The sequence below is a fragment of the Rhamphochromis longiceps genome, linkage group LG17 (assembly GCF_057381845.1).
Source record: "Rhamphochromis longiceps isolate RC_006_pf linkage group LG17, R_longiceps_female_GT1.1, whole genome shotgun sequence".
NCBI lineage: Eukaryota > Metazoa > Chordata > Actinopteri > Cichliformes > Cichlidae > Rhamphochromis > Rhamphochromis longiceps.
In genome coordinates this window covers 35,903,611-35,919,977 of record NC_140573.1, presented here as the reverse complement: position 1 = coordinate 35,919,977, position 16,367 = coordinate 35,903,611, and the positions used below count along the sequence as shown (strand labels likewise).

The window sequence follows — 16,367 nt, the reverse complement described above, 5'->3', positions numbered from 1 at the left end:
GTCCATTATTTAAATGAACTCTGGTCACATTAATTCATCAATACAATACTACAGCCATGTGTAATAATCATGAAACTGCGGGCTGACAAGAGTAATAAAAGCTCCTAGCCACCCACCCACTTGTAATCTGTTTCAGTTTTTTTTTACTGCTGCTTTAAACGGTCGAACTTTGAAATTAAACTCTTCAACTCAAGAGATCATCTTCATCCAGCGGTGCGCTTCTGACACATATGGCATTGAGTACTTATGAGAGTACTCTTTAAGTATCTTTGTTTCCTGTTTAGAACTTCTAGAAATGTGGCAGCGGTGTGTGTGCTTACAAAAGAAAGTTTAACAAAAATATCAGAAGACAGAAATGGGTACAGACTGAAAGAAACAACTGGTGAGGTGAGAACAGCAGGTGTGTGATGGAGGAGAAATGAAATCCAGGGAGACAAAAGTGAGCACAATTTTCTAATTCACTTTTCATCCACCAGGGGGCACCATAAGCATTTCATCCAATCTTCTATCAAAGCACATGACTGAGCAAAGCTGCCTCTCAGCATTGACGTAGGTTGGACTCTCTTGTCCAGCCTACCTCTTGTGATATCTTATTAGAATACAATGTGTGGTTCTGTGATGTAGCCTTGAAAATCTGCAGCATTTGTTACAAGTGAATGCTAAAACATCACATACCTGTAGGACAAAGCTCCAGCAAAGTGGCTTTCGATGTAGGTGTCCATGACTGGTTTAAAGTGCTGGAATTTGCTGTCCTGGAGAAGGTTGATGATATGGACCTAGAGTAAACAGAGAAGACAACTTAAAAAAAAAAATCATGTTGGCATATCGCTTAAAAAACCCTAAAGAATTCTGTGTATTTTAATAAAGTTTTATCTAAGATGCATGAATGTAAAATTGTGCCTTTCATATGAGGCTACGAGATTAAAAAGAAGCGTATTTACATGCTGCACACAAATCTCTAGAAATATTTTTAAAAACCCATCACTTCATGTCTGCAGCTTGTTGTATGATCTGAGCTTGTCCAGCCACAGAGCACAAGTCCATTCGTCCAACCTGTTTGATTGATCTCGAGCAACATAAAGAAAACCTGATGGCTACAGCGGCCCACTAGACCTTTTCATCACTGATAACGCCAAAGTGAGAGGAGAAAGTGTGCTTGTGTGTCAGTGTGAAACTGATTTGGAGAGAGAGAGACATGAGGAGACAGAGACAGAAAGAAAGAGAGAGAGAAAGAGAGAAAGAGATCGATCTCCGGGCTCACACTATCAGCTCAGTGCAGCATGACCAGGTTGAGATTGCTTCAGCGAGCTCTGAAGCGTTACATCACTAGATCTTTCTCTTGGAGTTTGTGTATCTGCTCTTACTGTTGACTCAAACACTATCAGATGGCTCCTGATGTGAAGAAAAACTGAGAATGCGCACACACAAAAAAGAATCTGCGACACGACTGAGCCATTTGGACAACTGACTTACCAGTGAATCAAACACCTTAAGTCCATATCTCTGGGAGCTTTCATCCAAAATCCCGAAGAGGGTGTCCAAGGTGTCCTGGAGAAACTGTTAGAGAAGTACAAAACAGGCTTTCATTTCCTCAACCTGAACTTTAAATACATTTTGATTGAAATAAAACAGTGACACTTCATTCTTAACAGTGAGCTTTACTGTACAATATAAAGCGCCTTGAGGTGACTGTTGTTGTGATTTGGCACTTTTATATAAATAAAATTGAATTGAATTGAACAAGGCAAGAAAAGGCAGGGCCAAATCATGGACGAGAGTCTGTCTGCTGGCCTACTTTGACAATCTCCGAGCCATCGATCTCCTTCAGCTTTGATAAGCTGTCGTTGATCCTCTCAGGGTGGGCTCGCCACTTCAACAGGTCCAGCATATCACCTGAAGGAAGACAACAAGGAGGGGTAAGATGCAAAAAGACACATGACTTACAAACAGTGACAAGATCAAGATGATCAAGATCAAGATCAAAAAAAAAAACAACAACAACAACAACACAGGATTATGAGGATTATGAGAGCTGCGTGCATCTCACATCACAAAGCATCATCAGGCCCTTCAATTATAGCCCCAAAGCCCCCAACGTATCCAAACAAATGATGACATTTTCAAGTGCAGCAGGATGAGGGAGATAAAAAGTCATTTTCCTGTGCAGGATTCCCCAGACATACGCATGAATAAAACATAAGCTTCAAGAAGAAAGTCTTTTAGCTGTCTCTGTTGAACCTGAAATGTCTTTTTGCAATTTTAGACTCAAAATTCTGTTTGTGTTGTTACATTACTGATTTTGGTTGTCTTAAAATGCATCTCAAAAGATAAATAAACAAAGAGCGTTGCAACTGAATTATGCTTGTAACTTTAAAGTTTCTATTCAAACACTGACTTAGTCTTCTAGCCATGCTGAAATCCCAAACCCAAAAGCATAAGGACTTATTAGTTCATTAGTGAGTTTTGCAGATCAGAAGCCGTTCCTACCACCTTGCATATTCACTGGTTTGTTCGCGCACTAGGGAGGGGAACATCAGTTCAACACTTGCACAGAACCCATCTCTTTGACTTCCCTTAACATATGGCATTTCTACATTTTCTTCAGCCTCTTTTGAAGCCCTGATTGCATTCTTTGTAACACTCGCTGATCTATAGAAGTACACAGAACCAGCTAGTGAAGTGCTGCACAACTAAACTCCCAATTAAAATCTGTAAAAGTGTGGCGGCCAAAAACAGTTCAGCAGGCAAGCGACCCAAATGTCGATGCCTGAGTCTTGTTTACCGTTCTGCGTGAGCTTGGTGGAGCAGAGGAAGCTGGTGATCCAGAAAGATTCCTTGGTTCCTTTCAGCGTCTGATTGTTAGACGGCAGGTTGGGCTTGGAGAACGGCTGCTTCAGGTAGCGTGAACAGTCAGCCAAGCTGGTGTTCTCCTCGCACTGCAAGGAAACCAAGCAAAAAAAATAAAGCACAACTTTTTTGAGCTGCCACTGGCATATGTTTTGGACAAGAGCAGAAGAATGCAACACTGAGGGTTCAAACTGGCATTTGAACCCTCAGTGTGTCCGATTAAAAACAGAGAACGAGGGGAGATACAGGAAAAGGTGGATGATTTTTCTAATTACTTTTCAAAAAGATAATATTTGGGCATACCACATCAAAGATCTTGGGTGGAATCTACATCAGTCATATTGAGCCTGAAAGGATGAGTAAGGAGGATTCACACAGGCATCTTTTCAGGCTTTAATACTCCTTCTTTGCATTCATTTGAACTAAGTAATGACCTGTATTGCCCGATAACTGACCAGCAGATCCATCGCTTTGCTTTACTTGCAATAGTAAATAGTTTACATTTTTGTCTATTCAAAAGCTTCAGTGCTCGTTTCAGGGCCTAATCATGTCTGTAAATATTTTGTGAGAGGTAGGTGGTTGCTCTTTAACTTGTCATCCAACATCAAAATAAAGGAGAAGTTGATCCTCATGGTGGCTAATCATCCTGTCATATATTGAAGTTAGAAATAGGCTCGTTTCCGAACAAAAGTGTTATTAGCTTTCCTTGTAAATCTCTGAACCATCAGAAACCCCCAACTGTTGAAGCAATATGTGTGACTTCACCAACTGCCTCTGCAAGCTCCTTTGCAACCAACCTCTGAATCAGACCCTTCTTTTCATGTTGTGTCTGATTCCACTGTTATATCTGTTGTCATTAAGGCCTGGTCTGCTTGGTACCAAGAATCTTGTTGCTGCTCTCCTTCCTCACCCTCTTATGTGGGGAAATTGCTTAAACAGAGGCATAGATAAATTACTGTTTATGAAGGTAAAAAAACAAAAGACAGTCTTCTTTTTACTGAAGAGGTCTTGACTGAAATTAGATTGTCTTGTGTTATGGATTTAACATGCAGTCCTACATCTGAAGCTGTTTGAGCTCCAAAGCTACCAAAGAGTTTGGACTGCTCCTGTGTGTCTATTTTAGGCCTGAGGAGAAACTAGGCCATGCAGTTTCATTGAGCTTTTCAGCAACTTTCATCTGGCATTACAATGGGCCTTTACCCCCCTCTATGGTGGAGACACACAGGAAAAAGAAAGCAGTCCACTAAAACCAGCAGGCTCAAAACCTGGGGTTTGGTAAGACTAAATCTTGCAACCTGACATGAAAAAGTACAAAGAAAATAGCATTTTTCTTTGTGTTTATACACTGTTGAACTAAACCATAGATAATCATAGAATAAATACATCATATTTTTGGACCCCTTACTGCCAATAAAATGCATGAATGCACTCATGTTTCTTTTCCTTCCACAGAACTGGACACACCCTTCGCCTGCAGCTGAGGAAAAGCATCTAGTCTGCAATTATTCCGAATTACACCCAAGACAGCATTGCAGCAGCTTTTAACTGGGGATACTGGTCATTTTACTTGTTTCAGACCTTTGATACGACAAACCTGTGAGTCGCTTAAAACGTAGGGAGAAAAGGTGAATCTAAATAAAGAGATGCAGACTAACAAACAGAAATACAGCAACACTTACGCCTGGTTAAATTCAACCTCACAGCTTGGCAATGTTATGTAAGCGGACATTACTCGCTGGCGTGCAACCCTGTAATTGAGTGATGCGAGCTGTTTGGTGGCCGGTGGCTCTTAACTGTATCATAAAAGACTCTCACAATTTGCCATTTAGAGACAATGATTCACGTAATCATATACAGGGCACAATCCCATCCAAATTATCCTTGACAGCACCTGTGAGATGCAAAACAATCAACAGGTTCAGTTAAGATCACGGCTAAGCTACAATCTACTGATGGACATGAGATGATATCTTTTTTTTAAGATATCACAATCTTAGATGAACCTACACAACACTGTGAAGGTTTCTGCAGTAAAAACTATATACACTATATATAAGCCAAAAACGAATATCCTGCCAAGAAGAGGTTAAAATTGATTTGGTACTCCCCCCCCAGTCAAAGCCTACAGTAGATGGTGAGGGTATGCAGGTCTTACCTTATGGATAATGAGCTCATGGGTGCCATCTGGCAGAGTCCTTCCGTCCTCTTGCATCAGAGGAACAAAGGAGTAGCCAAACAGTTTCTTCTCTCCCTTGTCTTTAGCTGTCAAACAACAACACATGGACGTGATATTGAGTCCAAAAATAGAACAGCCCAGACTGCGTCAAAACAAAAATGCTTTCTTTTTTAGACTTAACAGCAGCAAATTAATATGTTGAATTCTTAGTATGTTTCCAGGGAGAAGAAAAGTATTTATTCAAAGGCTCTGTGAGTAACCTTTGACTGCTGAAGGTGCCAATCAGTGGGTATGCAAGTGCAAAGATGTGCAAACGAAGTGCATGCTCCTGCTCATTTTAGCACAATCAAACATCAAGAGCATTGGTTGATATAGGGTAAACAACAGAGGTTTAAATATATAAAACCTGAGCTTTGCATATGTAAGGCAATTCATTTTAATTTTGAAACGTGATGTAATTTTTTTTTTTTTTTTTTTTTAATAACAGGAAAATCTAAAGGACACCTCACCTGTACTCGGAAATTCACTACCCCTTTAATCACACTTGCATAACGGTAGGATGTGAGGTAACTAAGCAAAAAGTTGTTGTTTTTTGGGGGGTTTTAAGTTGATTTACTCTTTTGAGGATTTCATTAATGTGGGAAGCTTTATCTGAAAGTTCTGGGCATAATTTGCAGTATGAACACATGTAATCTGATTTATCTGCTGCCTTAGCAGTGAAATGTTAATGCGTGCACAGCGGGAAGCAAAAGCGGAGCATGGAAAGTTTCTATTTCCTTTTATTGCAACACCAGTGATTTATTTAACAGTGTCTACTAGTCTGTTGTGAGTTTGTATGTTTGTGTGTGTTGTCTTTCCCAAGAGAAATACGTTTTTAATGCATCAAACTAGAAACTGTTGTCTCATTTCTCTCTGGCTTGTTATTCAGGTTTTCTACTCACAAAGACCACTAATTACCATTGCAATCAAAATAACATTTTTAGTTCTATCTGCAGCTTGGATCATGGATAAGGGGAGTACAACAACAAAATTTAACAGATAGGCCATCAGTCCAGTCATATATGCCATGACAATGAGAAGTTAAAGTGGAGACGGGTTATAAAGTGGCTTGTAGCCGTGCAGCAGTAATGGAGGCAGGCTAAACCACTGCCCAGGTACCCTATGCTAAGTATAAGGGCATCAGCATTGGCTGATGTTGGACCTGAGCCTAACTTTGCGTCCTGAATGATTGCTGGTACCATTATGCCACTGCAGTGCCACTTCATTGGGACAATCAAGGCAAGTACTGCTAACCCGGTGAAATCTAAAAAGCAATATCAATTAAAAAAACAAAGTTAAAGCAGTCACTCTTGTTATATATAAAACAGTATTCATCCACTATAAGTTACTGCTTGTTTGCAACATCCTTTAAATTACAGCCTTCTTGTGGCCGCAGTTTGTAATTATCTCAGGTTGCCTTTTTGTAAAGAGTCCAAACATGGCAGTTTTGAGGCTCTATAATGGAAGGAACTGCTTAATAATTCACATTATTAATAGAAAAATAAGTGCAAGACCCACACGCAGTAACATGCCGTTTTATTCATAAAAGGTACAGCTTCTCTTGTAAATTGATTCAACTGGTTCAGAATTGTACTGTATAAACAACCAGTTAATAAAGCATTGCACAGCTTATACTGGCAGGTCCTTATTGTTCCTATTAGCCCCATTTAGAAGCAACACTGGATAATAATGAGTTCAAAAACAAATTAGCAGTTAAAGGCATAGTCAGAAAACCAAACCTTCCATTAAGCCTTAACTGAAAATGAGAGTGTGTGCTAATCAGAATTTTGCAGGCAGGTTGCCCCCGAATTTGGAAGCCCTTATAACATGTGTAATATGGCCTCCTCAGTTTGGTGTCACCACAGGCTTAAATTGGGATCTTAATAGGCAGCCTTTAGGTGGGAATACTAGCACTGCCAGCAGTAATAAGGTTACTATATCTGCTGCACACAGCCACACAGCCTCACGGCTTGGCATAATAATATCGACTTGTTATGAGAGAAGAGACCCGGCCTTCTCCCCAAAGCACAGAAAGAATGTGAGAGGGAGTGAGGCATACTTTGATTATAATTAAAGTTTTGTCTCATTAGGAAATGAGAAGTTGGACAAACTAGTATCAGTACCAAAGTCGAAAAAAAGAGCTTAAACACTTGGACACCGTCTATGTGGAGTGGGCACAAGGCTGGAGGGCTGGTAGGTTGAAGCAAGCAAGGAAAATGAATACTTCTTTCAAAGGTTTATCAGTGATGTGCCTGGAATTGCAGGGCACAGTGGAGTCAGTGCAGGATGTCTGGTCTTTATCTTCAACTTCCCAAGGTATTCAGCTGTGAAGAATGCAGCTCCTCACGCATTCACACCACAAGCCGACGGTGTATTAAAATGTGCGAAAACTTGCCAAAAATGTGGTCGCTTAACCTTTCCTGAATAAATAAACGACAAACCTATTTTCACTTACTGGAGCAATGTCGAAACTCAAAGCGGACGTGCGACCCCCGAAACATGTCGACCGGAATAGGGAGCTTGATCTGGTCACCCCAGCGGGGACTGTTGTTGTGATACAACACCAAGGAATGGTACTCATCCACACTTGGTTCACCTGAGCCAGCTGTCACATGACCCTGAAAGATATAAAGAATGTTATATTATATTAACGTTTCCCAAACAACAACAGAAAAGTCAGAAAAGAGAATGGCCTCAAGGGCGAGGCAGACCGAAAAGGACACTGTGAATTAATATATCAGCTCGAAATGTGTTGTAAACCTTCCAGAGCCAACAAAAGGCAATACAGTGAGGAAGACAAGGTTTACATTTGTGTTTATGTGTTTTGGATGGGGGTTGCGTGCCATGTAGTGGCAGCAGCAGTGACAGCAGGGTTATATTTGACTCTATTTTCTGTCCAAGGCCTAGGCTGTGCAGGAAACCACAGAGGCAGACTGTCACAGTGCTGCACCAGAAATGGGCAACACACTAGAGAGACACTTAGCCCTCATCTGGGTCAGCAATGCTTAAATGAAGAGATTTGCTCCAAAAAAGACGCTTTTTTTTTCCCTTAATAGTGTGCAACTGGTTAGGGATTTAAATCTATTAGCCTTAGTTGTTGTGTCTAGCAACAAAACTGTTTATATTTGCTAAGTAAGACACAAAAGCAGTGTTCACCTTTAGGATCTGTCCATCAATATCCAGCACATACACGGTGATCTCTACATTCCTCGCCACGCTCTTCCCCCCCTTCTCAAACTCTCCTTTCTCCAGTGTGATGTAAAGGTCGTTTCTCATCACTCCTGCAGGAAAGAGGCAACAAAGCATTGATTATGCACATGAGCTAGCATTATTAATGAGAGCGCTGCAGATTCTCTGCGTAATTCCTCCTGGCAGGGGTGGACAGCGTTTACATTAGGTGGCATTTGATGATATATTTTCTGGTGACATGAAATATGACATCTGGCTGTCAGAATGTTCAACAATTAAAGACTGCTCTTTGTGTGTGTGTGTGTGTGTGTGTGTGTGTGTGTGTGTGTGTGTGTGTGTGTGTGTGTGTGTGTGTGTGCGCGTGTGTGTGTGCGTGCATGCGTGCGTGCGTGCGTGTGCGTGCGTGCGTGTGTGAGATGGGGACACTGGCATTTTTAAGTAATCGAGAAAAGAAAATAGTAATTGTTATAACATTTTAACATGTCAAACTGTCATTGTGGTTGAGCCTGACAAAGGTCAAAACAGGGGGTAAAAGGGGGAGGATGTGGATTTTGTTTGTTAAAGCAAAGAATTATCGACTCGTGAGGTTGAATACATGTACTGGGCTTTCAACCAGTTATACCATTTTCTTATTACTCTTATATGTCTGAACAGGTGAGCAGTATTTAATATTTTACTTGGGGGGGGAAGCCTGAAGGTATTAATTCTGGGGGGGTTTTGTTCTTTCTTTTTTTTCAGATATTTAATAATTGCTATTCTGTTTGCTTTTTAATGATTTCTGAGTTTTATTTATTTATTTTTTATCCTTCATGGGGGCCACAACCCCCAGGGCTCAGAAGCAAGGACAGCACATGAAACGATTCACAAACACAAATCGCACAAATGAATAAATAATGTACGTGTATTCAAATTGGAACAGAACCCTCACTCTTTCCTATTAATCAATCTATCCCAGGACATAAGCTTACGGTAACTGTGCATATTCATACTGTTTGGGAGCATAATCATTGTTCAGTATGACTTCAAGCTAAAAAATCTGACTTATAAACAACCCTGCAACAAATGCAGCCTTTTCTGTGCTTCTCATGTGCTGCAATCTGGGAAAATAATCTGAGGAAGAAATAATCTTTGTCTTTGTTATAACTGCAGCTGTTCAATGACTGCAGCCATTCATATACGGTTTCCTGTGGTGGGGGAGTATAAATGCAAAGTGTGCTGGGTAAGTAAGAAAAAAAATGTATGTGGTTTGACAAATAACTTCGGCAGGTTTCAGTGGTCGTGTCTATCATTAGAGTTAGCACTTATTATCTACTCTTAATCAGACCGCTACACTCTTCTTCTTCTTCATGATGATTTCGACTATATACATTCACCCCAACGTTATACATACAAGTATATGTACACACTCACACACATACACACAAAGAGCACAGGAAGGTCGACAGGAACACTTTTTTTTTTAATGTACAATGGGAAAAGGGGAAGTGGAGACGGTGGGGGGAGCAGCTGGACGGAGAAAAGAGTCTGTTTGTGTGTGACAAAGAAAATGAGAGGAAAGATCGCACACAAAACGTGGAATGAGAAATAAGAGGAAAAAGGAGGAAAGGCAGTCTCCTTTGCTCCTTTGCCCATGGGCAGACTTGCACAAGCAGAAAGGGTGAGAGCACTCAGCGTTAAGGGTTTGTACCGGTAGCCAGAAAAAGACAAAGGAGATGGTGTACATAAATCTTTGTTAGCGAGGCGCTGGGGGGGCCCACAGTATGTGGTTCCTCTATATCTGTGTGACCAGACAGCATATCTAGCTTTTTTAAGACATCAGCTTTTCTGTTGAAAAAGTCCCCTTATGTTCAGCTGCCTCAGAGAGCTAATTCAGCCAGTAGTTTCCTTCCCTACTTTTCCCCGGGCGTGTGTACATATAAACATGTGGCTGTGTATTTGGTACCCAGGCGATAAGACCCAATTCAGCTAAGCCCGAGGTGCATTTACAGAAGCAGCCAAGTGTCATCTCTCTACCTTTAACAGCATGATTCATCTTTGTGAGGGTGGAATTCAAATATCTCTCGATTCATGCAGTAGGCAGAGATGTTGGGTGTAAACACGACAACTATAATAAGAATAACTATAATAATTTTGAGACAGGCCAACAAATACAATACAAAACAGAGTACCAAAACAAAAAAAATATACTGTTAACAGCCTCAAGTCTGTCAGCTAAAACTTTATGTAACAAACATTGACGTATGATAGGACGCATTAGGTCTACCCACACCTGCTGGCTGTGCAATAGTTATTGGAACCCCGTATTTACAGACAATAAATATGTTTTTACCAATAGCAGCAGCAGTTTATGTGTGACAGAAAAAAACATTAGGAGGCGCAGGTGCTCAGTAAAAACCCCTCTGTCATAATAAGGTGGGGGGCACTGTTCAAATCATCCAGCTATGGCCTGGCTGTCTGCTAAACAGCCTAATACTGTCTGATGACTCGGACATTGGTGTGTATATGACAGTCTACATACGTGTGAGCTCTGCTCTCGCTGTAATAAACTCTCGACCCCTTGCTCAATGCTAGCTTTGAGGGATTACAGCCACTCAACGTGAAAATAAAGAGTGTATGAATGGAACGACAGACGACCCTTCTGTCACCCGTGATCAGAAAAACAGCAGTAAAACGAAATAAGAATAAAAACACAATTCTTAGTTAGTTTTGACTCAGCCGATAAGCAAAGCTACACAACAAATGGTTCATTGCACCCTGAGGGAAATGAGCGATTATATGAGAGACTGATGTGATGTGTCACATCAAATAAGCGCTTCTACTGACCCAAAGACAACGTGAAGTGAGTAATGGACACAGTTATCTTGCTTTATAGAGGTAAATTGCCCCCAACTGTAAATGTGCCCTTTTTAAATGACACAGCGCACTTATTTTTCCACAACACCATGACTATTAGTCCCCCGGCCCCACTTTGACAACAACTGCTTTGAGACCTACAAAGTAATGTTGGTTTGTGGTATCCTACCTGGCATGATGACATCAGAGAAGCCCAGTTTCCTGGTGATTGACACACCACGGGTGAAAAGGACCATGTACTCCCGTCTTAGTTGATCTATATCCCCATGGAGGAGCTGCAAAGCCACTGCCAGACCTAAAAATCAGAGAGTGATAACATTCATTAATGAAATATCATGTTCTCATCAATTTATCATCTCTTACCCCTCACCAAAGCTCAAAATATATAACAACCATATTCCAAACCATATACAGTTAGCAACTTTAAGGCTGGACGAAAATAGCACGTTCACAAGAGCACATCTCAAGTTTTATTCCAGCAGACTGGATTTGCAAACCATTACACCTGTCAGTGATGACACTTACATGTATAGAAAGCAAGCAGACACCCACACATATATAAACAAGTAATGCAAACAGTCTGCGAGTCACCCCGCAGCTCTTTTTTTATTAAGAGGAAATCCTACATGATGGCTGTCGTCTCAGTTCAATATCCTTATGCAATAACTCCAAATGTCAGCAGAGCTAAATTAAAGCGTCAGCTTGTATTTAGAGCTCAAAACGCATCGCCTTGATGTCTCTGCCTGTCCAGAGAAGCAGCTACATAAACAGCCTCACAGCAAGGGAATATGCAGGAGACGAGACGACGACAACAATTATTATTGTTGTGCGTGTTTCGGGGAAAGTTGGGAGGCAGTGGTGAAATGGTTCATTAGCTGTAAGAGGTTTGAGTCAATGAGAGTCAACAAAGAGACGTGACTTGTTTGCAAACTGGGTAGAGACACACTGGACTACACTACCTTACAGAAGCAGAGAAAAAGAAGAAGAAGTACAAGAGATGAATAGCACGTTGAAAGCATAAAATATGTATGTTGCGTCTGTGATAATGTTACCTGTAGAAAGTGCCTACGTGAAGCCTATTTAAACAGGTTCTAAAACGGTGTCTTCTGGGTAATTTTCAAAGGCCACATATGACAGTACAGCAAGGCAAAAGCTTTCAGCGTCAATGGTCAATGGTAACTTTATTGTCCCTGATGGGAAATTGATTCGCAGTATGTCAAAACAAACAACAAACATACAGCCAACACATCACGTACACTCATTAAAAAAATACTATAATATAATATAAGCCTGATAAAACAACCTAGATATTCCATCGAAAAAAGTGCAATGTGCAATGGCAACAACACTTACAATTTAGTGTTGTTAATTAAGATAATAGCACTAGGTACAAATGACAATTTGTGTCGCTTTGTCTTCACTGCAGTCATTTTATAACGACGACCTGATGGAAGCAGTTGAAAATCGTTAAAGAGAGGATGATCTGAACACAACAGGACAGAAGTTGCCTTCCTCAGCACCTGCCTGTTATAAAAGTCCACAAGCTGGACCTGAGACCTCCCTGAAATCTTGCCCGCCACTTTAACCAGATTGTTAAGTCTGGTCTTATTATCCATGGACATACTACCGTACCAAGCAATGATACAGAAAGTTAAAACAGATTCAATAAAACTTTTATAAAAGAGAGTCATCATTTCAGATGAAACATTAAAACCTCTCAACCTCCTTAAAAAGTGTAGCTGTTCTTTCGATATGTCAGTTCATTGTGCATTCTATTTTAACACAATTAAATTACTTACTATTTTCTAGTACTTTCAGCTCATTCTTACCTGAACAAACTTTAAAAATTAGTGTTCACCAGATTAGCATGCCTAATGGTTCAGTCACGCTAGCGTAAAAATAGGACGATAACTTCCTTGTAACTAAGAACAATCAGTGGTTGCACCACAACTGCACTGAACTCTTTTTTTGCATTGGTAAACTGACTGTAGAGGCTGAGCATGCAACTCCTCTAACCTCCGTTGACCATTTTCAATCACAAGTGTACAGGTCGCCTGGTGGGAAGCAACCTGCCTCCAAACAATTGCAGTCTGACGCAGATTGAGTGCAATCACTCTCAGACACACTGGAAATAACTGCCCTATAAATCATACATACAGACAGGTTGTTCACACATTGCAATCAATCCGAGTCCCAGTGGATTTATGCTTTAGTGTTAAATCTGTGCTGCAGGTACACTATAACCACAAACCATTCTGAAACCCTCCAATGTAACATGCACATGACATGCACCCTCCTAGAAACGTATCCAAATGTCACCATCAGTGCAGTCACAAGTGGTGTTTGCCACTTGCACAGGCTACGTCGTAGGATCTATGCAGATTCTCTTCAAAAGTTTAATTCAGGTGTCGGACTGTGTTGACAATTGCAACTCACTGCAATGTGTCTCTTTCCAACCTTGTACTTAGCTGGTTATATTCTGGTTATACTCATAGATATAAAGCAAACTTGTCAAGCGACATTTTTATGTTAAACTGCCACGCTGCTGCAACTACGTCACTATTTGTGGAGAAATTTCTCAATTTGTGTTTCAAATCTCAGAAGTTTGGGTTCTATCTGAGATCTGAGTTTGGTTTTTAAACCCTTAGTTAAGCATTTGCATCTCACTTTTGCTCTATGTCACTGTGGACAAGCTGCAGAGCCACTGTCAGGCCTATAAATAAGATAATGATAGCATTCAATATAGGATTTCAGCATATTATAATATCATTGCATCATAATCCTGTTCCAAACAGTAAACAGTGAGCAATGTTGTATCGCTGAGATAACAGCGTAATCAAAAAGTGACAACCCATTTTATTACAGTAGACGAAACTTGTAAACCACATAACTAAAATGATACCAGAGATAAGTGACAGTTGCATGTATGAAAACCAAACAGTCACATACACACACATTTAAACAGGTCATCACTTGCATCCATTACTGTATCTTACTTTTGCTTTAGCTGTCTACCAAGTGTAACAGTGAGTTGGTGAATTTGTAGACAAAACCAGTCAGTGCTGTTACTACAGACGGGTATCAATACAAATATAGATTGCAGGAGTAATGCAACTTTTTCCCTTAAAATTCGCAGCTAAGCTGTTTCACACATGAACTTCACACAACCTTATTCAAAGTTGCGTGAAGTTCATCTGTGGCGCACATCACGAAGAGTCTACTTCCGATGCATTCATGCTAGTGGAAATACAGGGTACGTTACAGGTCAAAGCACAGGAATATTAGCTGTGCTTTTGACCATCAGTGCAATCTACTGACTTTGTATCAGGAAGCAGTGAAATAGATAAATACTGCCTTCTATTTGTGTTCCCACATGTTCCTCTGTTGGCTGGCTTACTCGGGGCTGCAGAGCACATGTGAAAGGGGCTTTAGATTTTTCATTACAACTGAAAATTACTGTAATTGCTTTATTATTGTAAAACTGAACTCAAGTCAGTCTTAATTTCACTTCGACCAAGCATATTGTATTTTCCGCTTTGTATGTAACAACAACAACAACAACAAAACAAAACAAAACAAAAAAACATAGACCTATGTATAAATGCACAGCCTAGGGCACAATACAAAAGTTTGACGTAGACAGATCTTCTTTTCATTTGCTGAATGGACAAATCCTAAAACCCAGTCAGAGGTAACCACAAATGGTCAGTCAGCTTTCTTTGTTAACCTGGGCTTTTGATTCAGGCATGTTCATAAAAAAGAGGTTGTTTGACTCTTCTTCAGCACAAAAAGAACCTACTCATTTCAAACAGAGGGAACAGGTTGGGGAGACATATGAAGGTTCTGGCAAATTACAGCACAGGTCCTGAGCAAATGTGATGAATGTAGTTCAAATATGAATCTATTGCTAATCTCTCACATTATAGCTGCACATTAGAGCTTCAAACTCGATATGTTTAAAAATGATGCTAAACAAGACCAATCAGTTTTCATAATGAAGTTTAAAAAACAACAACAACAAAAATACTTGGCCAAGTGAAATTAACCAATTCATTAAAGATTTTCTGATATATAGATATATAGATATATACACATATACATACACATATACACACATACATATACACACACATATATATATATATATATATACACACACACATACACACATATATATATATATACACACATATATATATATACACACATATATATATATATACACACATATACACATATATAATATATATGTATATATACATATATATTAGGTGTCGTTTGGTATATATACATATATATGTATATATACATATATATTAGGGGTGCAACAATACTCGTATCGATATTGAACCGTTCGATACAGTGCTTTCGGTTCGGTACGCATATGTATGAACAATACAAAATTTGTAATTTATTTTATCAACTTTCCTTCTGACGATGCTGTCTGTGTTGAATCTGCGTTCGACTACTCCGCCTAGGCTGCACTGTCGAGCGCAGATCCACTGAGCGCTCAACACAGACAGCATCGTCAGAAGGAAGAGTGCAGGGCAAGCTAGCGAGACAGAAGTTAAGCTCTCCTTGTAACATGGCAAATTGAACCTCCCCCACCCTCATTCAGATCTAGCGTTTGGAATTATTTTGGTTTTCATGTGATGTATGACTCTGAAGGTAAGCGCGTCATGGACTAAAGTAAAACAGTATGTTGGATGTGCCACGCAATGCTCAATTACATGGGTGGGAACTAGTGTGTTAGCGCAGTTAGCTCGTTAACTCGTTGGCCGTCTAAGCACGGGGCGATCAGGGGTAGCTCGTTAACGGAAATTTGCCGTGTTGTGGCGTTAACGTCATTTCAACGAGATTAACGCTGACAGCACTAGTGGGAACACAACGAATATGACTGCACATTTACACCGACATCATCCTAGTGCAAAGACAAGTGGAAGTAGACAAAAACAACACACATGCATGCTACAAACTTTACCCGAGTCATTTAGACAGCCGTTAGCACATGATTCTCCTTATGGGGACCTGATATGTTTAATATTGTAGCGAGCTCAGACAAGGAGGAGACGGAGGTGTCGTTTGGTCTTGCTTCCCGTTAGCTAGCCAGGGAGCACCGCCGTTTATTGACATCTGCAGAAGAACACTGCCGCTAGCTAACTGCTCAGCGCGGCAACCGCACAGCAACAACAACAACAACACACAGGGCGCCCTCTGACCCCGGAAGGACACACCGTCGCAGCGAGAGGGCGTCACCCGTCAC

General features: G+C 40.4%; 1 protein-coding gene across 2 annotated transcripts in view; it reads right to left on the bottom strand.

The window, feature by feature from the left end:
• dock4b (dedicator of cytokinesis 4b) overlaps window positions 1–16,367 on the bottom strand; it is a 141,334-nt gene that overhangs the window by 55,968 nt on the left and 68,999 nt on the right. For both annotated transcript variants that reach the window (XM_085385937.1, XM_085385938.1), the window contains exons 13-20: window positions 11,274–11,399; window positions 8,219–8,343; window positions 7,518–7,680; window positions 5,003–5,109; window positions 2,783–2,936; window positions 1,796–1,893; window positions 1,474–1,557; window positions 676–776 (exon numbers count right to left, since the gene is read on the bottom strand). In XM_085385937.1, the coding sequence (XP_085242063.1) occupies window positions 676–776; window positions 1,474–1,557; window positions 1,796–1,893; window positions 2,783–2,936; window positions 5,003–5,109; window positions 7,518–7,680; window positions 8,219–8,343; window positions 11,274–11,399 (958 nt within the window). The remainder of the gene's footprint in view (window positions 1–675; window positions 777–1,473; window positions 1,558–1,795; window positions 1,894–2,782; window positions 2,937–5,002; window positions 5,110–7,517; window positions 7,681–8,218; window positions 8,344–11,273; window positions 11,400–16,367) is intronic.